The sequence below is a fragment of the Embiotoca jacksoni genome, unplaced genomic scaffold, assembly GCF_022577435.1.
Source record: "Embiotoca jacksoni isolate LCO1_2020_lvr unplaced genomic scaffold, fEmbJac1.0.p SCAF_17, whole genome shotgun sequence".
Classification (NCBI taxonomy): Eukaryota; Metazoa; Chordata; class Actinopteri; family Embiotocidae; genus Embiotoca; species Embiotoca jacksoni.
The window spans coordinates 13,242,853-13,268,169 of NW_027185307.1; the positions used below are offsets into that span (position 1 = coordinate 13,242,853).

At 44.3% G+C, this 25,317-nt stretch overlaps 5 protein-coding genes across 7 annotated transcripts; 2 read left to right on the top strand and 3 right to left on the bottom strand.

Annotated features, from left to right (window-relative positions):
* Positions 1–557: 557 nt before the first annotated feature.
* Positions 558–1,415, top strand: urad (ureidoimidazoline (2-oxo-4-hydroxy-4-carboxy-5-) decarboxylase). The gene is made up of 2 exons (XM_069151189.1): positions 558–770; positions 950–1,415. Exons 1-2 carry the CDS (start codon positions 596–598, stop codon positions 1,297–1,299), a joined length of 525 nt encoding a protein of 174 aa, XP_069007290.1. The 5' UTR covers positions 558–595; the 3' UTR covers positions 1,300–1,415.
* A 590-nt stretch (positions 1,416–2,005) lies between these two features.
* pdx1 (pancreatic and duodenal homeobox 1) lies at positions 2,006–5,017 on the bottom strand. The gene is given in 3 exon segments (XM_069151190.1): positions 2,006–2,056; positions 2,058–2,392; positions 4,537–5,017. Coding segments are annotated over 3 exon segments (810 nt in total). The 5' UTR covers positions 4,961–5,017.
* A 2,007-nt stretch (positions 5,018–7,024) lies between these two features.
* Positions 7,025–9,997, bottom strand: LOC138199554 (protein POLR1D). The gene is made up of 3 exons (XM_069151719.1): positions 9,861–9,997; positions 9,382–9,456; positions 7,025–7,639 (listed from the first exon to the last, which is right to left on the bottom strand). The coding sequence occupies exons 1-3, from the start codon at positions 9,884–9,886 to the stop codon at positions 7,300–7,302; spliced, it is 441 nt and encodes a 146-aa protein (XP_069007820.1). The 5' UTR covers positions 9,887–9,997; the 3' UTR covers positions 7,025–7,299.
* A 1,092-nt stretch (positions 9,998–11,089) lies between these two features.
* lnx2a (ligand of numb-protein X 2a) lies at positions 11,090–22,782 on the top strand. 3 transcript variants are annotated; one of them, XM_069151720.1, is made up of 11 exons: positions 11,090–11,224; positions 13,584–14,143; positions 17,200–17,435; positions 17,549–17,686; positions 17,895–18,094; positions 18,832–19,245; positions 19,350–19,523; positions 19,866–20,043; positions 20,145–20,370; positions 20,741–20,899; positions 22,011–22,782. In XM_069151720.1, exons 2-11 carry the CDS (start codon positions 13,740–13,742, stop codon positions 22,144–22,146), a joined length of 2,265 nt encoding a protein of 754 aa, XP_069007821.1. In that variant the 5' UTR covers positions 11,090–11,224; positions 13,584–13,739; the 3' UTR covers positions 22,147–22,782. The 3 variants fall into 3 exon arrangements, with proteins under 3 accessions (XP_069007821.1, XP_069007824.1, XP_069007823.1); XM_069151723.1 differs by lacking the exon at positions 11,090–11,224 and adding an exon at positions 12,209–12,675; XM_069151722.1 differs by lacking the exon at positions 11,090–11,224 and adding an exon at positions 12,209–12,671.
* A 108-nt stretch (positions 22,783–22,890) lies between these two features.
* On the bottom strand, positions 22,891–25,055 carry gtf3ab (general transcription factor IIIA, b). The gene is given in 11 exon segments (XM_069151724.1): positions 22,891–23,129; positions 23,241–23,294; positions 23,665–23,897; positions 24,007–24,087; positions 24,160–24,233; positions 24,323–24,358; positions 24,360–24,409; positions 24,506–24,599; positions 24,685–24,791; positions 24,941–25,009; positions 25,011–25,055. Coding segments are annotated over 11 exon segments (981 nt in total). The 3' UTR covers positions 22,891–22,991.
* Positions 25,056–25,317: the final 262 nt, after the last annotated feature.

Here is a 25,317-nt window from a genome sequence, read left to right on the forward strand (position 1 = left end):
GTAAACATACAAATAATATGATAGCATAATACTCACTTGGAACATTTCATAAGTACTGTTACAGTTGAAACTTTATAGGCCTATATTTTGCTAAGAATACTTTTCTACTTTTACTCAGGTGATATTTTCAATGCAGGACTTATATTTTCATATTGCAGTAGAGGACCTGAATTCTTTCTTCCACCACTGTGAGAAACCTTGTCAGGATCCCAGCGTCAGATTGGAAACTACATGTAGTTCATGAACATATAGACGTCTACGCTGACTGCTGCTCACTTTACGCACTAGGTGACGCCAGAGATCAGAGTTAGTATTCTGAAGACAAACCTGCTTCTAAAATTTGCTTCGCTGTTTTGCACCTTCCTTTAGGCTCACCAGCAAACCCTTTTTCTCTTTTCACCTGATCCTCGCTGATCTGATGACTGCCGGCTGATCTGACAAAGAAAACATTAACCACTGCCAGACACGGGGGGGGGGGGGGGGGGGGGGGGGGGCTTGCTCTGTGTCCACCAGTACATTAACCCTTGTTGCAAAGTGTTGTCCGAAGGTCAATAAACGCCGTCTGTGCACCACTAAAGAGTGTTCCCACACCAACATGGACATCGCCGCAGTAAATGCTCTTCCTTACGAGGATTTTGTGGATATTTTGGGGAATGTGGTGGAGAAATGTCCAATAGTAGCAGCCGCTGTGTGGTCAAGGCGTCCCTTTGTGAGTTTAACCGCTTTGGAGGCTCGCATCAATGATTTTATCGACGCTCTTCCGGAATCAGGTGATACACAGATACATTTTTATGGTCTTAAAAGTATTTTGTCTTTTTGCTTTGTTTGAATTTTTGGGTGTCAGTTTCAGAGATGGCTGCCCTAATATAACAATACATTTCTCCGCGCGCAATGGCGCCAATCACGTTAACGAAACTGCGTGCAATAATCAGTCACCATGTGTGTCCAGGTAAAGAGGGGATCCTCAGGTGTCACCCGGATCTCGCGGGCAGAGACCTCCAAAGCGGCACTTTGACCCGGGAGTCGTGCGAGGAGCAGGCACGAGCCGGGATGGATGCGCTAAACTCGGCGGAAGCCTCGCGCGTGGCCTGGCTCAACGAGGAATACAAGAAGCGCTTCGGGTTCCCGTTTGTCATCTGCGCCCGGATGAACGACAAAGCCGACATCTTACGGCAGCTGTCCGAGCGGAACCAGAACGAGCGCGCGGTGGAGAGGGCGCGCGGCATCGAGGAGGTGAAGAAGATATGCCATTTGCGTCTCCAGGGTCTCGTGCTCACTGACGCTCCGAACAAATTATGAACCTTAAATGTTGGATTTCCAGAGTTGGATGTAAAGACTGTGACTGTGATATATTCTTTATTCCAAATCTATGATGTGTATTATTCATAATGAAGTCAACCAATAAAACAGGTGCATTGCTGATTCTAATTTAACAGTTAAATTATTCATGGTAAAGGTTTATATACGAGTCGACTTATATATATGGAAAGTACACATTACGCACATTAATAAACATGATTGTGGGCTATTGCTCACTACTCTCTTGTCTGGGGTGAAAAAACAAAGCACTGGAAAACGTAAGACTGCAGCAGTTGGTGCAACTCAATCCTTGCTGTCTCTAAAAGTTGAAAAGGAGCTGGTCCTTGCGTGATTTTGTTGTCTCTGCATGCCACCTGGTGTCCACAACACCTCAAAGCATGTGTGCCGAAGTGGGATGAAAAAAATGCCCACTCAGTTCAGATATGGTAGACTGTCAAATCCAAAAAGGGGACTCATTTTTGACCATTCAAAATTCATAGGGGCCCCTGGAAAATGAGCACTTTCTATAAATGCCAACTCATACCTATTCAGGAGAGACTTCATTCTTTCTGTCATTTTAAGTCCATTCCTTTCAAATGGGCTGCCTTCAAATATGGATTTAAAGTCTGTTTGTATTGAGTTCCAATTAAAACAAAGTCAAATGATCCCTGAAATGTACCTTTAGGACCCAGTCTTGCGGGTGGGGCTATGCGGGCTCTCTGGACCCAGAGGCGGACAGAGTGGGACCGTGCAGCGGGGGAAACAGGGGGTGTGCTGGTGTGAGGTCCGTTTGTGGAGGACACCCCTCCCGCGGCCTCGCCCTGGTCTCCAGAGGTGATGGAGGAGTCCTGGTCCGGGTCGGTCCCCCTCACCCTCCTCCGGTCCTCCTCCTTCTTCCATTTCATGCGCCGGTTCTGGAACCAGATCTTGATGTGGCGCTCGGTGAGGCTCAGGGTCAGCGCCAGCTCCACGCGGCGCGGCCTCGAGATGTAGCGGTTGAACAGGAACTCCTTTTCAAGCTCCAGCAGCTGGGCGCGCGTGTAAGCAGTCCTCGTGCGTTTGTTTTCCTCAGTCTCCGCCATCACGTACGGCCCTAAATCCACACGGAGATTAAATGTATGCCATTTATCAAAGTTGTCCGACTGTTATCAGTATTTTGAACTAAAATCTCAAGTCCTCCAATTATAATATCGCTAATAACTGACAGTAAATCCGAAAATCATTTTTATTCCTGAAATTACCTATAGGCCTTATTAGAAGTTAGTGGCCCCTCGAACAGAACCAAAAGCTGTGCATTTGTTTTATGATAAGATAAAAAAAAATAATAATAATTTCATTCATTGTTACAAACAAATTACACCTAATTGAGATGTAACTAAAAACACTCCCTTGTTGGAAGGATTTGGAAACAACAGGTGATATGAGAGACTATTTTAATTCCATTTTAATTGAGATTTATAGAGAGGTGAAGGTTATAGGCTAGTGAAAATTATTTTAGAAAATAGACTGAAATTTTGGTTAAGGTACATGCTGCCGTTTCCTTTTTGTGGACAAAAAGTTTCCCAGTGCATTAAACAAGAGTCAAATAAAAAAAAGGAAACTATATAAAAGCAGAGTTTACTAAATGATTATACTGTGGTTTGAGATATGAGGGCATAAACAGAATGTTCTTTTAATGTGCTTTACTTGCTGAGACTTGTATGCAAAGTTGTTTCTTCCTACATATGGCTCAAAGTATATTTTTAGGAGAGAGAAAAGAGCTTGATGAGGTCCGTTGGTTAGTAAATTGATTGTCAGGAATAACCTGTCACTGATGTGCTTACAATTTCATCATGAACACATTTCAAATTCAAACCAGTCATTCAGGAAAAACAAGCATATAACCTATTGCAGAAAATAAACTTTGGGAAGAAAAGTAGCTTAGAGAAACAAGTTCAGCCTACAATTTTAGCCTATGAGCCATTCATCAGTTGCTGTAGTGTTTTTTTCCATTCCATTTTGTACAAACCTAAATCACAATCATAGTTTTTTGTAATTTAGTCAGAGCAGGAAAGACAAGTATTATGTGTGGCACTGAAATTAGGTTAATTCCTTTTTTTAAAAATCAATTTGTGTAAATTCATCTTGAAAGTGAAACTGTGATACTAAAATCCTACATTTTGAATTTGTTAAAATGTAATTAAAGTTTAGGCTACGTGAATGTATAGATATTACATATGAATATATATTATATAATATGAAGAATCGAGTGTGACGGTTTTAAATTCCTATTTTCTAAGGCACTAATTACAGATTTGGTTCTTGGCATTGTCCTAATGGGCCCGTTTAGAAACTTTTTGCAGCTTACTGCATCAGAAATTTGAAATAAAACCCAGTTTTAATGTTATATTCACTGTAACAAAACTTCTTGTAGCTTATAGACTATAATACGTCTGCATTATCCTGTCATTATCTAAACGTTTTATTACAAAAGCTGTGCGTCAAACCTAACCAAAAAGTGGCTGTAATGTCACAGGACAGTAGGCCTATAGAATATCGACTTTGGTGAGTGTGGATCATTGCTAAAGTGCAACAATCTACATTAAGTGAAGCAGAAAAATGTTTCTATAAGAATTTTGTCTCATACGAGAAAAGTCTGAGAACTTTACAGGTTCATTTTAGCAGAAGAAAACTTCCTTACTTTTCTTGTGCGCACACCCGCTCGTTAGAAAACTCGTTAAACACAAATCAAAACGCTCCCTTCTCGGTAAGACGGTTTTGATCTAATACATTATTCATAACTTTAGCTATCACATTTTAAATGTACATACAAATTCTGCGTAAATGTTTAAAACCTCTTCTTTTTCGTGTTACCGGGCCCACATCAATCAAAAGCGACTGTACCGGCTTGGGTGTCTATCAGCGAGATAAGATAGTAGATGGTAATTTGTGGAAAAGTTTTGTACAGAAACAAAAAAAACACACTTTAGTGACAATAAGACCCAATAAAAGCAAGCGCTGAATTTACGGGCCTTTTGCAAATTGACTGACAAGGTAAACTGAAACAACTAGGGTCACATTGTTGGGAGCATGATGTCATTATGGGCCTCAACTGACTCTTAGTTGAACTTACTTGTTATATAAACACAACTGTCCATATATCTAAATTTGAAGCCTGACAATCAAATGAAAGATACATCTGCTTTGATAAGTCCTGCATTTAGATGACTTGTTGAACACTGATATGTTTGAGGTTACCTGGCCACTGTCCCTTCCAGGTGTGAGAGTGTGACTTTGTTGTTTTCATCCAGGGGAACGGGAGGTGATATCTGCTCTGTTCCCCCGCGTCTCCATAACCTGGAGGCTGGAGCGGCGGCTGCTGGAGCCCCTGCGAGTGGTGGACCTGAGGCACGCCCGGATCCTCCCGCATGCTGGGTAGACTGTAAGTAGAGGCGATGTCAGGGAGGCTTGCCTGCTCCAAGGCTCCCATGGACGACGGCGGTGTGTAGACAGAGTGGACCTGCCTGCTCATGTAGAGGCAGGGCGGCGGGCTGTGGCTGTAGTCATCACCCTGTGATCTTTGGAAGGCGCAGGAGTCTTTAAAAACCTGAGAGGGATAATAATGATCTTCCCGATTCATGGCTGGCGAAGACGCGAGGCTGCGGGGGCCGTTTGCGCGCATATGCACCGTATCTGCGCCCTGCCTCAGGGTAGACCTTCAGCTCCACCTGCCTCTGGCGCAACTGCGGGGCCCTTACGCTCCCACACAGGTGAGTCACTCTGTCACCATGTGACTCTGCAGCGCACAAGCCATTGGTTTCACTGTTTGCTCTCAGTTTCCAGGTTATTCTACAGCTTGAGGTTTTTTTTTGTTTTTTTTCCAGTAAATTGAACAGATCGGCTGTCAGCCCGCGGAAATCAATGCCACTCTGTAAATAACGCAGCGTTTACCTGCCTCCACCTGCGTCTGCCCTCACAGCAGCAAAAGAACAGTGAACAGGTGAAGCTGCGGGACCCTGCTTCCACATAAAGGGATTTGGTATTTGTCTAGAGCGCATGGGAGGAACACCTTTCCGACGTGGGGCATGTTTTGTCCTCAAACAATGTGGCCATCGACAATTTATATGGATATATCTCTTGTCTGCACATTGCGGCTGTTGAATCGATATGTATGGGCGCAAACATTGGTTGACCTGAGAGATAAGAGACCTGGATGGAGACAGTTGTCCTGGAAACTCGGGCGAAGAAGCTCAAACACCACATAACCCCTTTTTTTTTTTCTTCTTCTTCTTTTTTTTTTTTCACGCGTCTACTCTTTTCTGACGCTTTAAATGTACCCATTACACTTTTGTAAATGCATCATTTAACACCATTTTGCGCGCGTGGGCTCCACAGTCCCTGCACGAAGGGGCCTTCGGTGAGGACAAACACGGAGCTGCTGCGGTCCCTTCGCTGGCTGCACTCTCACCGTGTTTGCCGACTATTAGCATTCAGCGGCTGCGCGTCCGCCCCATTAAACAATAGTTCATTAAACAACCAATTAAATTGGAGTATGCGACTGAACTCAATTAAGCCTCCGTCCGCGTGGAGCGTGTCTATATAACCCGCGAGCTCGCATGCAACACTTTGAGCCCCTCTATAGTGTTAATTTACCTTATTTTCAGGCAACTTTACAGGACGCCCCGGCTTTTACCTTCATAGTGCGCAGACTATCAACAGACTATTTACACTTGAGTTCTTCTCAAGCAATTATATGGCACTTTCCACGATATCTTAATGGGGGCACTCAGCGCTGCAATAAAGTTCAAATAAACCAATTCTATAGCCCACAAAACACCGCCTGCACTAGGGCTTAATGGAGTTTATATTTGATCGTTGTTTCGAAGAGGAAGGAAACAGTTAACCGAAGCTCTTCTCCGCAGTGGACATAGACAACGTGCTTTATGAAGCATGGTGCAAGTTAAACGCATTTTAGTCAACTTTCCAGGCAGATTTTTTTGGGCGTAATGGCCAAAGCGAGGAGTGATGCAGGCAGTTTAACGTTGCTGTAAAAGACCTATATGGGTAATCGTGGCCACAGAGTGTCAGTTGTCTATAAAACGCTGTGGAACAATAAAACGAAAATCAAACACACCTGGAGACAGGCCAAATGGAAAATGCAGCGTTACAACACTTTCAACGCTTGAGTAAATGTCCATCTGCTCTCTTGAAGCACAAGAACATGTAGAAATACTGTACGGGTTTCATCGCTGGATTATTACGATCATAGTAACGTTACTGTTTGGTTTTAGAGCGTCACGAACCTACATACGGTCTTTAGGTGGAGACCACCTGTCCGGGAGGACTCGGTGCATGTTGGGAGTGTCAGGAAAAGAAGTTTATTTTTCTCCTTTGACAGACAAAACCGTTTCTAATATGCTTATATACATGTCAGATGGACACGTGATCGAATGTGCTTACCCAGTGGCGACAGCAGCATGGCCTGTGTAAACATTATGATCAGTGAATAATGTCAGAAGAGTGGTCAAGGCATTATAATTTATACCAAGCTTCCTCAATATAGGTGGGACATAATTTGACCAAAGGATGAGTCGTGTGAGGAGAAAACTAAAACGTTGGCTAAAAATGATTTCCAGCAAGGATGTACGTGCCCCCTAATGATTTATTTACTCACTTTTATCTGGAAAAAAAAACAAAAAACAGGAAAAAAAAGTACATTTAAATAAATTTTAACATAGTTGCTGACTATGTGAGGGAATTAACTACTGTGACGTCAAAAGTCAGTTAACTAACATTTAAAAAACAGCCATTCATCATCCCTGTGGAGGGAAATGTTGAGTCCTTTTTTATCAGCGGGAATTAAAAGTTAAAGTCTTTTCCTTCTAACAAGCCAGGTGAGCAGGACAGGTCTCTGTCAGCTGTGTTATCTGAGCATTTTAAGGTCCACCTCTCTCCCCTGCTGGCTGGAGAGGTGTTGGTCTCCAGAGAAGCAGTGCTCCTCCTCAAACAGAGGTGTTTTACTCATGAAGTCTGTCTTTCTTTGTCTCTGTTCTGTCCATTCGTGTGTCTACTGTCTCTGTCGTCTCTGTGTCTTGGACGCCTGTCGTTGTCTCTGTCCAACTCCTTATCTTTGTTTTTGTTCCTGTGATGCTGTTTATTGTCTGTGTGGCCTCCATTCCTCCCGTGATCTCTGGGAGGCGTCCTGCTGCGGTCGCGGCTCCTCTCCGGGGACTCGCTCCTCGGGCGCCACCTTGTGGTGGAGTCTTCGGCTCTGGGCTCCCCGGTGCGCCGCTGCAGGCCCGTGGAGCGCAGGGTGTTGAGGAGGAAGCGCTTGTTGGTGCTCCGCAGAGGGCACTTCAGCCTGACAGAGGAGTGAACAAACACATCTGTTTCAGCTATCCGACTGTCAGAGAGTCGTTTCCACCGTGCATCAATTAAAACTCAGGCTGTACGTGACTCCTGTTTCACCAAAGCCTCCTCTGGGTTTACTTTTTTTTTTCTTACATCGTGTAATTTCAAACACACACTAGACCCACAGCTGTGGGAGAGCCGCTGCGTCCTCGCGCAGTTTATTGATCCACAGCTGCTGAGACGTGCTGGAACAATTAATGAATCTGACTCCAGGTCAGGTTTCAGGCTGTGAATTAGGTTTACAGGAGTGTTCAGACATTTAGAAATGCGAAATACATCATACTATTCGTACAGATGGGGCAGTAAAATGAGGCTCAGTGAGTGTATCTGTTCGTATTCTTGTGCTTATTTACTTCCGTGGCGTAGAACGTCTTCATTTGCATACAGAGTAGGGAAGTGAGATGTGAGTGTGGTCAATCCAGATGCTTTTAGAGATGTATGAAATGCCAGATGAGAACACCGAGTTTAAAGCTGGCCACTTTTGATCTGATCTCATGTTGATGCAAGGTGGAAACACTACAGCAGGTTAGATATGTTACACTTACCTCTCTGACCATTAGAGCAAAAGATGGTCATCACTGAGATCAGAGGTTGACCATGCACCACATCACAGGACAGATCAGCTCTAAAGGTTGTCAAACACACCCTGTGGCTGCCAGAGCCTCTGGATGTTCTACCCTAACCCCTTTTGGATAAATGTGAAACTAATTTAAAAAAAACTAAACTGAAAAGTAGTGGGTATTTTTAAAGGTTAATTTCGGTATTAAATTATCACAATATACATAAATAAATGATTTAGTAATTATCCACAACGCTTTTATTCCATTTTGGGGCTTTAAAATAGAATTTAGACACCTCCTTATGTCATTTCTGATATGAATCATAAAAAAAACTAGATTTATTGGCCTAAACTCTGGGATTTGGATTTACGACTACCAAATCTTTCATTCCTGGCTATGGTCCTGCTTATTCACTCTGAACAGGGGTTTCACATTTTAATGGCTGCATTGTTGCTTAGGTGCTATTCTTGGCTAAGTCTAACCATCAGCAGTAATTTTTGATAAATGTAATGCAACACCTAACACAACTATTGGAGGTGGAATTGGCTGCAATGCACCAGCTAAAATCTAGGACACTAATTAATCCTATTCATGGCCCTATAAAGGAGCTCAAAGACAGTCATTTAAAATGGTCCTGAAAACATCAGCTCAAAGCTGTGGACAGTAAATTATCAAGCTTCAACCATCAAGTGGCACCATACTAATTTATAGTTGTTGGGTTTTTTTAATCAATACATTTTATTTTGTTAAATGTTCTGGTTTTCCTCATATGAATATCATATAAAGTAAAAAAAAAAAAAGTGGTACTACATAGGTTTTAAACAGGGTTAATTTCAGTGTCTTCTGGGAGTAGATTTGAGTGTTATTATTCCCATGGATCAATTTCATTCAACCATGAATACATTTATGCGAGTAGAGTACCACCATTTTTGTCAAGAGTTTACTGATAATCTGAGCAAGCGCATTACTTAAGAATACATCATAGAAACAAGTCAAACTCTGCAAAGGCCAAATCTAAACAAGATCTAATCTAATCTAACTAATCTAACAGAAACAACCAAACAAGCCCCGCAGCTGAGCTGATAAGTAACATTCAGACATCCACACGACAGATGTCAAACACAGTGCTCACCATCCTGCAGGGCCCATGGTCTCCGCTCTCACCCGGGCTCGGTCCGTCTCCTTCAGGAGCTCCTCCACTGCGCGCCTACATGGACAAACAAATAATAATAATAATATATATATATTTTTTTTTTTTAAAAGACCAACGTGAGCCATGTGAAGGGGAGCAAACGGGGGACAGTGGAAGACAAAACGTGGCGCAACACCTCAAGGGGGAGCCAAAGGGAGAACCGGTGAGTGGGAGAGAGAAAAGAGAAGAAAGAGTGATGCAGTTGGGATTGTGGAGGAGAAAGTGAATCATTAGGAGCCAGAGAGGGACCGGCAGCGGTGTCCCGGTTTGACCCGGGCAGCTGGATCAGCAGCCTCGACCTTTAACCGGACAGCTCACGGTGTCCGCTGGACTAAAAATACCGACCTGCTTCGCGGTGCGCGCAAATAGCAGCGGTTATTTATGAACTTGAGGATGAACTGAGGAAGACGGCGACCAACCTTTCCAGTTCGTTATCTTCTGCCATCACGTCCTGATCACTTTACACGACGTTGCACGCAAAGTTAATTCAATTAAAATCGATGGTCGGATGTTAATTAGCGCGACATCTCTTGTTTACCTCTCCGCGAGGTCCTTCAAACGGAGGACCCCGTGGTTTAGGCTGCCCTGAGCAATTGCCTGATCGTTTCCGACAAAAAAAATAAATAAATAAAAAGAAGAAAAAAGTAGCCTATATTTTTCATACGACTCCTCAAACACAGCTGGCTTGACAAATAATGCGATGTATTTCAACAAATATGTTGAAATGTTTTAATTAAAACTTAAAACCCAGAGAAATGAGCGGGGTTTGTTTATTGGGAAGTTTAAACCGAAAATAAACTGGTGAATTCATTCAGCTCCTTTAAAGTTAAAGGATAAAACTACACCATTAGGCTTTACAAATGCTCCTCTACAAGAAAAAGTCTCTTCAGTAATTACCAGTAAGTACAGCCATTTGTATTTAATATAATACAAACGTATTTATTAGGTGTTGTTATTGACTATAAATCAACACGTAAGGTCATTTTTAATCTTATACCTAAGTGCACTTTATTGTTTGAGAAGTTTCTGTTTCACTTTGATTATGTTTTCTGTATGTCAAAATGATAATCTGCCATCTGAACAGTGCAGTATGCTAGATATAACAATGCCGATATTGAAAAACTTGTTAACAATATGTAGAACTACAGGATCGCTTGTTTATTAGTTTATTACCCTTCAATTAATTTTTAATAACATTGACTACTGCAGACTCGATTTGAGACTGAGACTCCTTGACTTTTCTTCTTTTTTTTTTTTTGTCGAACCGGCAACCCAAAAGTTCAAAGTCTAAAGTAGTCTACAAAGCACCACTAATGATTTATTAATAATGACTAAAGCAAGTAGTTGAAAATGTGAAAAACTTTACGTCTGTTTATACGGGTTTTTTTTTAGCCAAAACTAAACAACTGTAACGAATCCCTCTGTTTATATTCTGTTTATTCGAATGAAAACTTATTTTGCATCATAATAGGTTAATTATAAAGGAGGCGACTGAGGGTCCAGAAAGCCTATTGGAGGGGGAGGGGGGGGGATTTAGTTTTTTTTAAACAGGCGGTTTAGAAGCCACCTTTAATTCTGCTCTAGATTGACAGCCGCAAACCCCGCCCACACGCGTTGACGGACAGCAGTGGGCGGGGTCAGCGCCGCCAAAGGCACGGGGGCGTTTTCGTGCGGGGTTTGCGGAACGGTCCTTTGCGGTGAATGCGTGATCGAGGTCCCGCAGCTAATAATCGTCCCCCTCTTTGGGGCCGGAGCGCAGGGCGCGGAGGAGCAGCCGGAGCAGGTAACATCACATCTGCATTCACTCACTGCCGGCAGTGAACGGTGTCAGTGTGTGGCTGGCTTTGCATTGATACCGCCGCTGTCGCTTCATCTGTCGGAGCTTTTCCGCTTGTGGAGGGTGGGATGGAGCCAGACAGATGGGGAGCAATGATTTTTAAAAACGGTCTTGACCAAACATGCCGCGTGTCCATGACACTGCCGTTGGTCCTTTGCCAAGGTAAATTAGGACTATGACACTGAAAGAAAAGAAGAAAAAAAAAAAAAGGCTGCATATTCCAATGAAATCAGTCAGTTTTTGTTGTTATCAATGCATGGCTGGCTGTTGTGAAAAAAGCAGCCTATTGCAACAGACCTTGCAGAACAGCAGCAGACCTGGTCTTGCAAGTGGCTAACAGCCTTTCTAGATTTTTTTTTTTTTTTTTTTTTTTTTTTTTTAAAGATAAGGGACGACGAGATAGGGTTTTATGGAAATGTAGGCTAAGCCGGCAGGACCTGAGATTTTAAATCTGTGGCCTAAAACATCACTTCATCTTCTTTGAAAACGTTAATTCCTGCATGTAGTAGTCTACAGCTTGTCATGTGCTGTGAGATTAGATTGTCATTTCTGAAAAATGAACAATGTGCAGAGACAGGTGCAGGGCCAAGACTGTTATTTATTAATATAGAAAGCGGTGCAACGACAATAACGGCATGGCCTTGGACTCGCAGGCAGAGACACACACCGACACACTGGGATTAAAAGAGAGATATTACACAAGCATTTGCAAGTCTTCATAGTACTTGTGTAAAGGAATCTGTTGCCACAGAGTCCAGCTCTGTTTAAAATAGATTTAAGTGCTTTTCATGGCCAGGACTCTGAACTGCTGCCACAGTGAAAACCTGAAGACTTTACTTATTGATAAAGACTATTCACAGGGTATGGTACCTAAAAAGCTCTTGTGCTTGACGTGTGAGTTTGCTTTTGCTTGTGTAGACTTATGCTTGCATGTCTACAAGTCTGTTTTCTGTGTGATGAGGTGATGTCACAGCTTTGTTATAGAAACAGAGAAGCCTTGTGTCCTCATGATTAATTCATGTCCAGCTGCGGGATAGAGACAGAAGCAGCCAGTCACACACAGACAGGAGCACGTACTTAAAGGAGGCTGAAATAAGTAACTACCGGTCCGGTAGCCAAGGAGACAGGTTGTCACACAGAAATGGGTAGCCACGGAGACGAGACGGAAAAAGCAGCAAAAAAAAAAAAAAAACGAACCGAGGGGACTCTCATCGCCGTCTGACAAGCTTTCAGGCTGTACCAGGGAGGAGCAGAGCATCCTGCTGAGAGGAGTGCATCTGTTGTGTGGCTCCTCTGCATCCCTCTCTGGCTACACTCTGAATGTCAAGCCCCACTGAACAGAACAGGATCCAGGTCGTCATGGAGACAGGAGCAGACCCTCGCTGGAACAGAGGCAGGTAGTCACTGTGGCTTGGCTGGCCCGCCGAGCGTAGAGGCACGCCCTCTGCTGTCTGCTGATAGCATCAGGCCCACAGAAGCCGGGGCTAATAGAGCGGCTGAAGGTCTGAGTGGCTTTGGATGTGAAACATTGTGGAAAGGATCGGCGCATACTCCGTGCATTAGCTCTGGGGACACGCTCTGCTCGGTGGAGTGCTATATTTCAAGACTTCGCTTTAGGCATGTTCTCTATCTGTTGTAGAGGAGACTGAGTGCATCTGCTGCACATGGCCGGAGCCAAAAATATCTAGTGTTCAAAGAATCGCTGCCATGTTCTTAGCTTTTTTTTTTTTTTTTTTTTTTATTTTCATCTCTTTTGTGGGCTTTAATGCCTTTCAAAGCCTCACCCATCTCTGCTCCCTCCCATCCTCTACTCGTGTCTCATTTTCTTCTTCTTTCCTTGTTCATTTTCTTTTCTTGTCTCTGTTTTTACTCCCCGTTGATCTCTTTCGTCCGTCTTCCTCTTTCTTACTCATCTTCATCGCTCTGTCCCACTACTTTCCCTTTCTATTGCTTCGCCAATCCTACTTCCTCTGATCTGTGTCCTCCCTCTGCTTCAATCCCAGATAATTCCCTCTCTGTGGAATTGGAAGATTGGAGCAGGCGAGAGCAAAAGAGAGATTATACTGCCAGATTAGTGGACAGGAGCAGCAATACATAATCTCACTCACACACACACACACACACACACACACACACACACACACACACACACACACACAGTACCACTCTCGATCGCATGCAAACACGTGGACACACGTGCACAAAGCATTTGCCACATGAAAAAAATGCACAAGCACATAATCAGACACTTGTTGTTTCTCTGAAACAGCTGTTTAACCCTCTTGATTTGCCCTCTGACCTGCAGGGTGATGTGCCATCAGCCACTGGGGGGCATCTGTCCTCTCTGCAACCTGTTCAACATCTGATGCTTATGGGATAGGAGTGTGTGTGCCCCTTCCCAGCCCCTGCAGCCCAACTGGAGTCATTTGTGCCAAAGCTGAGTTGTGTTGAAGGAGAAGAGATGGGCAGCCCGGGCAGTGAGGTGGATCTAACCGGGCCGGTGGAGCCGGCGCTGGAGGTTCTGTGTCCAGAGTGTGGCCAGATCCACCGCAGCTGGGAGAACCACCTTTACAACTACCGTCTGGAAGTGGACGACGACCTGGTGTGCCACATCTGCCTGCAGCCGCTGGTGCAGCCGCTCGACACGCCGTGCGGACACACCTTTTGCGCCCGCTGCCTGCGCAGCTTCCTCCAGGAGAGGGACTTCTGTCCTCTGGACCGGACGCGGCTGCAGCTGCAGGCGTGCCGCAGGTCCAGCATCCTGGTGCACAAGCTGCTGGACAAGCTGTCGGTGTCGTGCCCTTTGACGCCGGTCTGCTCTCTCAGCATGCCACGATGTGATCTGGAGGCACACCTCAAACACAGGTAAGGATATACAGGCTCATGTGCAGACACAGTAGGTGGATGAATGCAGGACACACACTCTGCATGCACGACAACCAGCTGTATACAGTTAATGCAGCTTCTTTGTAGCCGTGTTGGAGTCAGCCTGACAATTAACAAAGACACCAGGTACTGGTTATTCTTTAATAACCATAAGCAGCCTTCAGCACTCCTCCGTCATCAGGATGGGATTGTTTCTCAACAAGCCAATAAAATCATGGGCCAAATCGGTTTGACTTGCCCACCATCCTTAACCTTAAAGGGCCCCCTCCCCCATTTACACGTATTGGCTTCTGGCCCATTTGGACCAGGTGCTGAGACCCTGACAGGATTATTGGGCTGTTGGTCATGTGACGGGAGATTAGTGGTTCCCTAACATAGTCATGGGTTGGCTGACCAGGAGCTTCATGTTCTCACTCTGCAACCATGCTGGGCAACTTCAACACCAGAGACCTTTTCAACCACTTCTTCTGTGAGACAGCCAAGGGCAACCCCGGCCTGTGGTGAGTCCAACACGGCGGGAAGTGAGGTCAGCGTGACTCGGGGTGACAAAATGGCACCTTTCTCCTTGCTGCTTTCCTCTATTTCATCCTCCGTCTGCCTCCCGGTTTGCATTCCTTCTTGCTTTCACGTCTATCATGTCTTTTACTGAAATACGACTTGTTGTGTGTGTATTTATTCTATTTATTTATCAGCTCTCCCATAGGGGAACCCAGGTTAGGTTGGGTAAAGTTGTCTAAATTCTGCATATAAAAAAAAATATAATTTTACATCTAGCAGCCCTTGAATTTAAACAGCACTTAAAAATGTTCCTTTGACTGGTCGAGATATTGATCGGGGAGCAGACTTCCTTTTGGTCTCTTAAGATGGTGTCTGGTGCTAAGGAAGTATCCATCGTTGTTTCAACCCTGGCTTATTGACTGGTTATCCACTGACCACATAACACCTTAGTTAAGCTGAGGAGATTTTCTTAACAAGCTCATTAACAAGCTGTCAGGTACAAGCGTTACCGAGTCAGCTGTTTTTACAGGAGAGTCCTGCAACGACTTTAATGTCTTTAAAGTGAGGCTTTGGCTAAATGACAGCCAGGGTGATGTGCCCAGCTCCAAGTTGAAATTGTCCTTGTTTCGTCGGTCCCATGAGCAGAGCAGTACGTCTCAGCGAAGGTTGCGCACATCATGCTACGTCGAGAGGACAAGGAGAGATGGTGTAAGGCAGATCAAACGAGGTCTCTGGGAGAGCTAACGTGACATTCTTTAGCAAAGATTAAACCTCAGCCCCACGTGGGCTCACCGCTCCCCTGCCCCGCAGACTTAGGTCCAAGATAGTAACAGGAGCCAAGAGTCTACTGCGTCTGTGTGACTTTGTCAGTCAACATTATTTATGTTCAAGATTAGGGATTGTCGCTGAACATTAGATTAAAAGATGAAAGTGCCAGGAGACAATGTTCCTCGGGGGGGGGGGGGGGTGTCAAGGTGGGCCGGTTTGTTTTATTACCGATGGCGTGTACGTGTGAGCAGAATCTGTTCAAGTGGTAAAGGAAGTATTAGTAAAAAAAAAAAGAGAAAAAAGTTCATCTTGACATTAATGGAAAACACTATGGGTCAAGGATAGGTGAAAAAGACAATTAATTAAAGGGAAGGACATTGCACAAGGCCACACGGCAGTCTAATACCTGTTGCTGAGTGTTTTTGGTGTTGAACGTTGAAAGCTTAAAGTAGGATGGGACAGCAATATCCTGTTTTTCTAGGGAGCCAAGGAAGGAAGAGCAGAAGCAGTTAAATAATTCAGTCACCTTATTGCTGCTACTCACAGTAAATACTTCAGAATCAGTTAAGGGTGAGACCACATTGATCCCTTGAGTCTGTCTTTATGTCTTTATTTTAGTTTTTCACTCAAGAGTTTCTATTTATGGGGCTCTTTCATGGAAAGAGCAGTTTGAAGTGGCTGAATGTTTTGAAACTAACTTGAACCTCACTATCCAATCAATTAAGTAGTTTATAAATTAACAAAAATAACGCAATCTTCTCTGATTTCAACTTCCCAAATGTGAGAATTTGCTGCCTTTCTGTCCTTTATGCCTTTGTCAATTGAATATCTTTGTGGTCTAAAGTATAAATCGGGCAAAATAAGCAAAAATAAAAATCACCTTGGCCTCTGGGAAATTCCTAAGAGGACTTTTTTATTATTATTTATTTTTTTTACTATTTTGTGACTTATAAGTGGTCTAAAGGGTTTTATTATATGATGTGATATTACTTAGCAGATGAAGATGCCCACTTAGCATAGAAGTACCATTCCTCTGAGAGCTTCAAGGACTTTGTGTTCGCTTAAAAGTTATTTGATATTTTAGCCAATTATTTCACATAGTTATTTTTTTTAAACAGGCTTAAAGGGGCACTTTACCTCTCTTACACCTGATAATTTTACTGGTCATGAGGAGTATTACAAAACCAGTGCAAACAGTTACGTAAAGTCTCCTGTGGCTTTATGTAACTGTTTAAAATACACAGTAGAATATTATGTAATCAGACTTTAAATGTATAACAAAAAGCCAGTGTCAAACTGGGGATGTCTGACAGACTTGGGCTTTTACAGCAAGTTTAATGGCACGCACTATTAGTTTGAATTATTGAAAGCGCATTTCTGAAGCGTCACCCATACAAGGGACTAAAAGTCCTGACATCTCGGCTCCTGCCGCTTTGATTTTGAAAGTACTATACTCAAATGTTGAAGTAGCCTCTACAAAAACTGAGGAATTGAATGAAAAAGCTGTGTGACAGTGCTGCAGCCTAACTACCGAATGTTGAGACTTTTCCGACAAAAACTGCTTTTTTTTTTTTTTTTTTTTTCTGAGCACACTGAATTCCTCCCAGCTGCTCCCGACCCTTCACCCTGCACCTCCCTTGTGGACGTTGCGAACTACAAGAGGAGTTGATGGGATCAAACGAGCATTAAATCAAATGAACTGAAGCTGAACCTGATTTTCTTTACACGTCAGATGGACTAACAAACTGACACCTGTTGCTTGGTGAAAGGTGTCCTGGGACGCGGTGTCAGCAGACAAGTGTGGACGGCCCTCGATGTGAGAGTGGGGATGAGCGAGCGATGGTGACCAGCCCCCCCAGATCGCCCCACTCCCCACAGACAGACCTGAGGGACCGCACGCCCTCGCCGCCCCCCGGACCTAATCCTGCCTGCGGCAACGGACCTGTGTGGACGGACGATGCCGGGCACGACAACCCCGCCTTTGAGGAAAGCACTGAAGAAGACAGTGAGTCGATCCACTGGCCTTGTCCTGAGTGAAGAGATTTAAATTGTCAATTAGGTTTAAAACAAAATCTTAATAGACTCGGCGTCCATTTCTGCATGTCCTTCTGTCTTTAGGTGTGGTAGGGTTGGAGTGTGTGGTTCCCAGGGTGAAGCGGCCCCTCAGTAATCCTTGCATCCATCTCCTCCGCTCTGTTAGCTCCACCTCCTCGGGCTGGGACTGCCCTGAATCCCCACCTCTGTCTGCTGAGGAGGGTATGACATCATTCCTTCACTTGAACATCTTCTCACAGTGCTGCACATTAGAGATCTGAGATAGTGAAATACTGCAGCTTAGTTTCCTTGCAAGTGCAAGAGCTGTAAAAGGATATCACATTCAGGCAACTTCATACCGATGATTAGAAAGATGTGGGAATTGCGTTGTGAAATGCAACTGTGTAACGTGATTGCCATGTCCCATTAGGCTGTGTGAAGTTGCCCTCCCTCCCTGAAGGAGAGATAACTGCCATAGAGGTCCACCGAGCGAACCCGTACGTTGAGCTGGGAATCAGCATCGTCGGTGGAAACGAGACGCCTCTCATCAACATCGTGATTCAGGAAGTGTACCGAGATGGCGTCATCGCACGAGACGGCAGGCTGCTGGCTGGGGATCAGATACTACAGGTGAGAGATTTAGTTTTTAGTGTTTTCAGGGGATATTTGATGAAGAAGTTTATAATTTACCAAACATCCTGTGTCATTTACAAGAGAGGAACAATAATAAGTGTCCTTTTGGCTACTTTAGAGCTTCACTTTAGCAATTAGTGATTGTTTTCTCCCAAGATTGATGTTAAGGTTGGTCATGGTATCAGCATATACGATGCGGTTTAATAAAGTTTAGTATCTTCATTTGTGGAAATTTTTTGAAAAACATTTCAGAGATTATCACCTGATTTCATCTAAATTCTTTTAATTTAGCAAATCATCATGTCCCTTGTATTTGCAATGGAGTTTTTCATCGTGAGAAATCCACAGAGAATTATCACTTGATTTGGCAGTTTACTTCAAAACTACTGAGCACTTTAGCAGGATTTACCTCGTATTGGTTTCAAGGCTGCAACTTGTTCACTCTCACTGCTCTCATCGTCGACACTTCAAGTCACGGCTGTTTTTAGCAAGAAAGATCTGATTTAAACTCACTTTCAGTACCACAAAAGACACACACAAGTCAGCGACCAGCTGGTGAAGAAAGTGAAAGTCTTTTACTGCTAAAGAGACATATTTCTCAGGAGATGATGGCGACTAAAAAGGAGTTAAAAGAGAATGAATACTGGCTTTACATTTGTCAGGTGGACACAAACACGACTCACAAAAAAAAGGCTAATATCCCAACGTCTTGTTTGATGCCTCTCTCTCCCAAGGTGAACAATGTGGACATCAGTAACGTGCCACACAGCTTTGCTCGCTCCACCCTGGCACGCCCCTGCACCACCCTGCAGCTGACAGTGCTGAGGGAGCGTCGCTGCGCCTCCCGGGCACCTCCCTCCTCTTCCTCCTCCACCCCGGCGGTGCCCCACGCCCCGTGCTCCACCCCTGAAGGCACCCCGTCCAGCCCCGCCACACTGAGAATCACCCTACATAAGCGAGACTCCTCGGAGCAGCTCGGCATCAAGCTGGTGCGGCGGACGGATGAGTCAGGAGTGTTTGTGTTGGATCTATTGGAGGGAGGCCTGGCAGCGAAGGATGGCAGACTGCGGAGTAACGACCGCGTTTTGGCAGTCAACGAGCAGGACCTACGCCACGGCACCCCTGAGCAGGCGGCTCAGATCATACAGGTGCATTTGGTCATAAAGATCTCTTTTGGTATGACAGACAGGGACAGAAGAGGAATTTTGTAACTTCAGATTTGTCTCTAAAGCACCGACTCTTGTGTTTCCAGGCCAGTGGGGAGCGAGTCCACCTGCTGATTGGCCGACCCAGCAAACCAACTCCACCCCCACCGCCAAAATCAAGCTCCACCAGAGACCTCTACTGCCTTGATCACTTCCTGCCTAACCACAGCTCCACCCCGAGTCCTGTGCCCATAAACCTGTCCCGCACCAGCACCCATAGAGTGAGAACATTTCTTACATGTTTGTGTGCGTTTTGAGTTTTTGTACCACCAACATGCAAATGGTGGCATTTTTAGTTTAATCTTCACATTGTGAAGTCTGATTGAAAATAAAAGTCATTATTACCGTACTTTGTGGAATTTTATGAGATTAAAACCAGAACTGAGAATTGAAAACAATGATTTCCAAAGTGGACAAGGACATTTATCTGCAAATAGACACGTTTTGTTGTATTAACACAGATCCTTTGTGTGTGTGTGTGTGTGTGTGTGTGTGTGTGTGTGTGTGTGTGTGTGTGTGTGTGTGCGTGTGCGTGTGTGTTGTCGTCTTGTGACTACTCCCAGGACCTGTCCCAGTGTGTGACCTGTAAGGAGAAACACATCACTGTGAAGAAGGAACCTCTTGAGTCTCTGGGCATGACTGTCGCAGGAGGGCGGGGCAGTAAGAGCGGGGAGCTGCCAATCTTTGTGACGAGCGTCCAACCACATGGCTGCTTGTCGAGGGACGGACGAATCAAAAGAGGTGAACGCTCACTCGGAAAATGTCCATAACCAGGCGCATACAGTCAGATCACAAATATTCCCCATCAGAAAGCACTTCATCTTCTTACTCCCTTCTTTAAGGTGATGTCCTGCTGAGTATAAACGGGCAGGACTTGACGTACCTGAGCCACAGTGAGGCCGTGGGCACCTTGAAGGCCAGCGCTGCGTCGCCCTCAGTGCAGCTGCGGGTGCTGGAGGTGAGCATGGTGGAAGAGCACGACCACGACGAGCTGCTGCCTCACACTCATGACAGTGACTTTGATGCCAACTGGTCGCCATCGTGGGTCATGTGGCTGGGCCTGCCCAGGTGAGTATGCAGAGGAGAGGAGGAATTACAAAGTTAGAATAACAGAGTTCTGGCTATGAATGTGTTTTTGAGATGTGTTGCTTAGACGCAGTGCCGAGACCAGATGTCTGAATCTGGGATTGTATGTTGCATGTTTAACCGTGTCCTGAGAGTCCGCTGTTCCTCACCTGCTTCAAGCTAATGCAGAGACTTCTTTCTTTTTTCCTTTTTTCCCGACTGGACAGTATAAGGTGGGACATTTATCATCAAAAATTGTCATTTAGAATATTTTCTTTGAACATCTGGTTAGATGTCATTGGATGTTGCAACTATTCTCACTTCATCTGTCTGTCTGTCCAGCCGTCCCTCACTCTCCTCTCCCTTCTTGCAGCTACCTCCACAGTAGTCATGAGATTGTCCTGCGTAGGAGTCACCCCGGCAGCTGGGGCTTTAGCATCGTCGGGGGTTACGAGGAAAGCCACGGCAACCAGGCGTTCTTTATCAAGACCATCGTCCTCGGCACACCTGCGTACTATGACGGCCGCCTCAAGTGAGTTGGTCTTCACATCACTATCAGTGGCTTGTGTTAGCAGTGATGTCGTGGTGCATTGGCTGGAAGATAAATCCGCGTGATAGATGAGAGTGGCGTGATGATATTAGGCAGATACAAGAACAAAACAAAACATTTTCACTTCAGATCCTTTTTTAGCATCTTAAAACTTCAATAAAAAAAAAATTAAATGTCTTACAGTTGTTTAGCAGCTTAGCAGGAAGGTTAGGTTAGGTTAGGTAGTTACTTTACTAATCCCCGAGGGGAAATTTTTTCGGAAGCTTAGTGGGCAAAGATTTGCAGCATTTACTGTCCTCTTTTTGTATACCAAGCTCTACAGGCATGGCCTTTTTGCTGTGTCATCACTATCTTATCCATTGTTGTGATGCAATTAACAACCAATAAAAAAATCAATACTGTTTGACCTCGTCTGTGTGCACAACATATATAATTATAAATCATTAAGATTAACATCTATTGTAAGTATTACAAAATTTGATAAACCCTGTTCTGCAGTTCAAAGGTAGAGGCATTTATTAGACACGTTGGCTCTCTGGGTATTCACGCAAAGATAGCATTTATCTTAAATTTAATGTTCCCACAACTGACCTGAGGTTAAACCACCAGGATTTTCTCCACTAAACCTTCCTCTCTCCGTAGCTTCTCCGTCTCAGCAGTAAGACAATATTAAGAAACAGAGGCCATTTGGTTCTCAGTGATTTGAAGATAAATCTGCTGATATTCAATATTTTTCCTCGTGCAAATAAATCTGATGAAAAGACCAATATCAATGATACATTTTCTACTAACAAGAACTGTGTAGCCTCAGCTTCAGAAGTCTTGAGCTTTAAATCTCTGTCGTTGTCCAAAAAAATGTACATCCATGAGCCACACATGTTGCACTGGGTTCCACTTCAGGAGTCTTTTTCTTAAAAGAAGCTGCAAACCTGCCACTAATTATCTTAATTACAGATTAATATGCAGATTATTGCAGTCACTTCAGATGCAGGTTATTATGACGCTTCATAATAACATGCTATTTGAACTTCACGTTAACAACCTCTCAGGTCCCATTTAAAGTCCCTACTGACTTGTCTCTGTGTGGTCGCAGGTGTGGTGACATGATAGTCGCAGTCAACGGCCTGTCGACAGCAGGAATGAGCCACTCAGCGCTGGTGCCCATGCTGAAAGAGCAGCGCAGCCGGGTGGCGCTTACCGTGGTCTCCTGGCCTGGCAGCCTGGTATAGCCGGGCTCTGTCAGCAGCAGGCTGCGTACTACGCTGAATGTTCTATATCGGGAACGACCTTGGCCAAAGTGAACTGGTACACGCTAATGTACATCGCTCCATACCGGGCTTAATCCAGGACCAAAAGCATCCAGAACTGTTGTAGACCCAGCAGGACCAAGCCTGTCCTGACCAGGTGGGAACTGATCCAGATCGTGCCACGTCACTCGACAGACTGCACTCACAAACACACTGCTGTGTTCATATGGTCATGTTGTCTTCACTCCAAGCAGGGGAGAATGGTACTGCAACTGTTAACAGGCGATCTGTGCTGTATTCACCTCACCAGGCAGTTGTAGAAACCAGGGCTACATTCAGGTGGATGCATCGTTGCAGGCAGAGATAAAATATTTTAGACCGTGATCCTCCATCATCAAGGATAACGACCGCTAATCACTTTAAATCAAGATGCTCTGCAACACCAGCGCTGTATCCAGCTGAATAAGCCTCAGGCCTTATTAGAAACCTGCCGCACCCTGGGGGCTCCACTGCCCTTAGGCCTCATCACCATGACAACCAGCTGTCCCATCAGCTGGAGTTTTATACATGTGTGTGAATGTGTGTTCTGTTTGGTTAATAAACATTTCCTTCCGAGGATTAATGACTCTGCAGTGTGCTTTTACACTTTGCAAGTTGGACTGGAGTGTTGAGGGCACTTAAGCATGTTTGAGGCTTAGATTTAAACGGGTGTAGAAAGAATTGGGCTTTATCGTTAAGGCTTTATTCACACGGGCATAAAGAAAGTACATCAACAGAAATGTGATTTGTCTCGCCATTAATGAACATCCAGGTATTTATAATGCACCTCAGGATTTGTTGTCGTCATCTAAACTGGTATTGCGCAGCTTTGCAGCAAGCTTGCTGGTCTCCCTTTGATTAGCTGCAGCTGCCAGTTTGACCTGCAGCGCCATCCGCCAGGGCTGTTTCTTTTTAGGATGCAGTTTCTGAAAGGGGAGCAGAGAAATAAAACCATGCATCATATACAAGGACAGAAGGGAGAAGAGTCACATTTCCTATAGAAAAAAAAAAAAAAAAAGGCAACAAGGACACTTTACCTTCAGCTTTCTCCTTGCTGGGTCATGCACCACTCCATGTCGCCACAGGCTTTCCTGATTAACAATGATAGGAGTTACCAACTACCTACAGTATCAGCAATTTAACCGAATCACCCAAAATGTCAACACGTCATTTAGTTGTACATTTGCTGTTTTGTTTTTTTTAGCTATATAATTGCCATTTAAAAACTATAATGAAGGTAACCAGAATTTAGTTTGTGCTGCTCAACACTGAAAAACGCATTACTAAGCAGCACATGTTACTCAGGATAATGTTCACTTTAATTGAAAATAGTTTAACATTTCACCCATGATTGTATTGGGCCTGCAGCAAACTGTACTCTTCAAGAAAAAAAAGACATAAAACCTAAAGTATCAGCATTGCTGGATACCTCTAGTTTAAGAAAGTAGTTTGTTACTTTACCTTCATGGCAAAGCTCTTCCCACAGCCGGCGAAGGCACAGCTAAAAGGCTTCTTGCCCTCATGGTCTCCCAGTACATGATTCTCCAAGTTGAAGCGACGCGTGAACTTTTTGTCACAGCCTTCTTTGGGGCACAAAAACGTCCTCTTCTCCCCAGAGTGGACATGCAGCTCATGCACACGCAAGAACCATCCATTGGTGAAGGACTTTTTGCACACTCCACACGGTAACTTGACTGAGAACAAAAGAAGCAATTAAAATACAGAGACTGTGATTCAGCAGCTCATGAGTAACCATGTATGCAACGCAACAGACTTGAGTGCTGCCCAGCATTACATTTATACCTCCGTGTTCATTTCTGTGCTTCAGATGTCCTGTCCATGTTTTTCCCACGAAAAGAGACGCTTCAGTCTCACAAGGATAACCTGCAGCAGAAAGACAAGCATTTTAGTTTAACACCGTAAAAACAAAACTAAAAACTCTCATTACCAACCAACCTTTATGCACTTTCTCGTGGCGTTTCAGTTTTCCAAGAGTGGGAAATTCTTTTGTGCATCCTTTGAAAGTACAACTGCATGGAAAGAAGAGCAAAGTTGAGATTTGAGCGGGACAAAGACGTGCAAAAATGTCAGTCTTGCGTCAGCTGTTGTAGCCACTCACTGAAAAGGCAGGATATCTTGGTGCTCACACACGTGCTTTCAGTTGGTTCCTCTTGTGGAAATCCTTTCCACAGCCCTGATGGTTACACTGAAAGAATAAGAAGAGCAAAAGCAACCCAGAATAACAAAATATCAAAGACCTGCTAAATAAACAAATAAAAAAGATATACCAAAGGTTGGTTACCTGGTATGGCTTCTCCTGGTGCTGGTGGACTCGAGCCATGTGGTTCTTCATGCTGGCATTTGTGACAAAGGCCTCGGAGCATCCGTCAGCCAGACTCCTGGAGAACAGAGCAGGTAGCAGTTCAAAGTGATCAGAAGCAGCATGAGAAACACCGAGAAGATTACATTTTACTTTTCCACAGGAGCTTACTTGTGTGGTTTTTTCCCCCGCCGTGACTGAGCTCATGTCTGGTGAGCTGATATCGAGTACAAAAGCTCTTGTCACAGTTCTCACAGGAGAAGGGTTTCTAGCATCAGGGAAACAGTTGACATAAACTCAACAACATTTACCAGCCATCAAACACAATAGCAACTGTTACAGGGTGTTAACTGGGTCCCCCTCATGTCCTGTGTACACACTTATTCACCTGGCTTCTAGCTGTTCACAGCCACTTACCAATCCTGTGTGTTTGCAAAGGTGAGCCTCTAGCTTCCATGACTTACTGAATGTAGCTTTACAAAAAAATAAAAGAGCAAACATAACTTCTTTGACTTTGCAACCGCTCCCCCATCTTTAATACAAGATGTGTGGTGTTGTGGTTACAGACAAAACTTGCAATGAAGGTGCAGCACAATTAGTAACCTACATCCACCAACTCCCCCTGTGCTTAATTTATCTTATTGGAACTTACCAATTAAGGAAGAAAGGGGGTGTATTACCACGTGTAAATGTCAAAGTATTAAACTTTATCAAACATTTTACAGCGTCTTTTTTTTTTAGAGAACGATGACAAACAAAATGTTTTTTAAACCTTTCAGATGATATGTGCACAG

What these genes read in the sequence shown, in the direction of transcription:
- urad (XM_069151189.1), top strand. Translation starts at nt 596, where the DNA reads ATGGACATCGCCGCAGTAAATGCTCTTCCTTACGAGGATTTTGTGGAT. An exon ending in CGACGCTCTTCCGGAATCAG is followed by an intron (nt 771 to 949) that starts GTGATACACAGA and finishes ATGTGTGTCCAG; the next exon opens with GTAAAGAGGGGATCCTCAGG.
- LOC138199554 (XM_069151719.1), bottom strand. Translation starts at nt 9,886, where the DNA reads ATGGCAGAAGATAACGAACTGGAAAG. An exon ending in GAAGATAACGAACTGGAAAG is followed by an intron (nt 9,457 to 9,860) that starts GTTGGTCGCCGT and finishes TTGTCCATGTAG; the next exon opens with GCGCGCAGTGGAGGAGCTCC. An exon ending in ACCATGGGCCCTGCAGGATG is followed by an intron (nt 7,640 to 9,381) that starts GTGAGCACTGTG and finishes CTCCTCTGTCAG; the next exon opens with GCTGAAGTGCCCTCTGCGGA.
- lnx2a (XM_069151720.1), top strand. Translation starts at nt 13,740, where the DNA reads ATGGGCAGCCCGGGCAGTGAGGTGGATCTAACCGGGCCGGTGGAGCCG. An exon ending in GGACGGACGAATCAAAAGAG is followed by an intron (nt 20,044 to 20,144) that starts GTGAACGCTCAC and finishes CCCTTCTTTAAG; the next exon opens with GTGATGTCCTGCTGAGTATA. An exon ending in ATGTGGCTGGGCCTGCCCAG is followed by an intron (nt 20,371 to 20,740) that starts GTGAGTATGCAG and finishes CCCTTCTTGCAG; the next exon opens with CTACCTCCACAGTAGTCATG.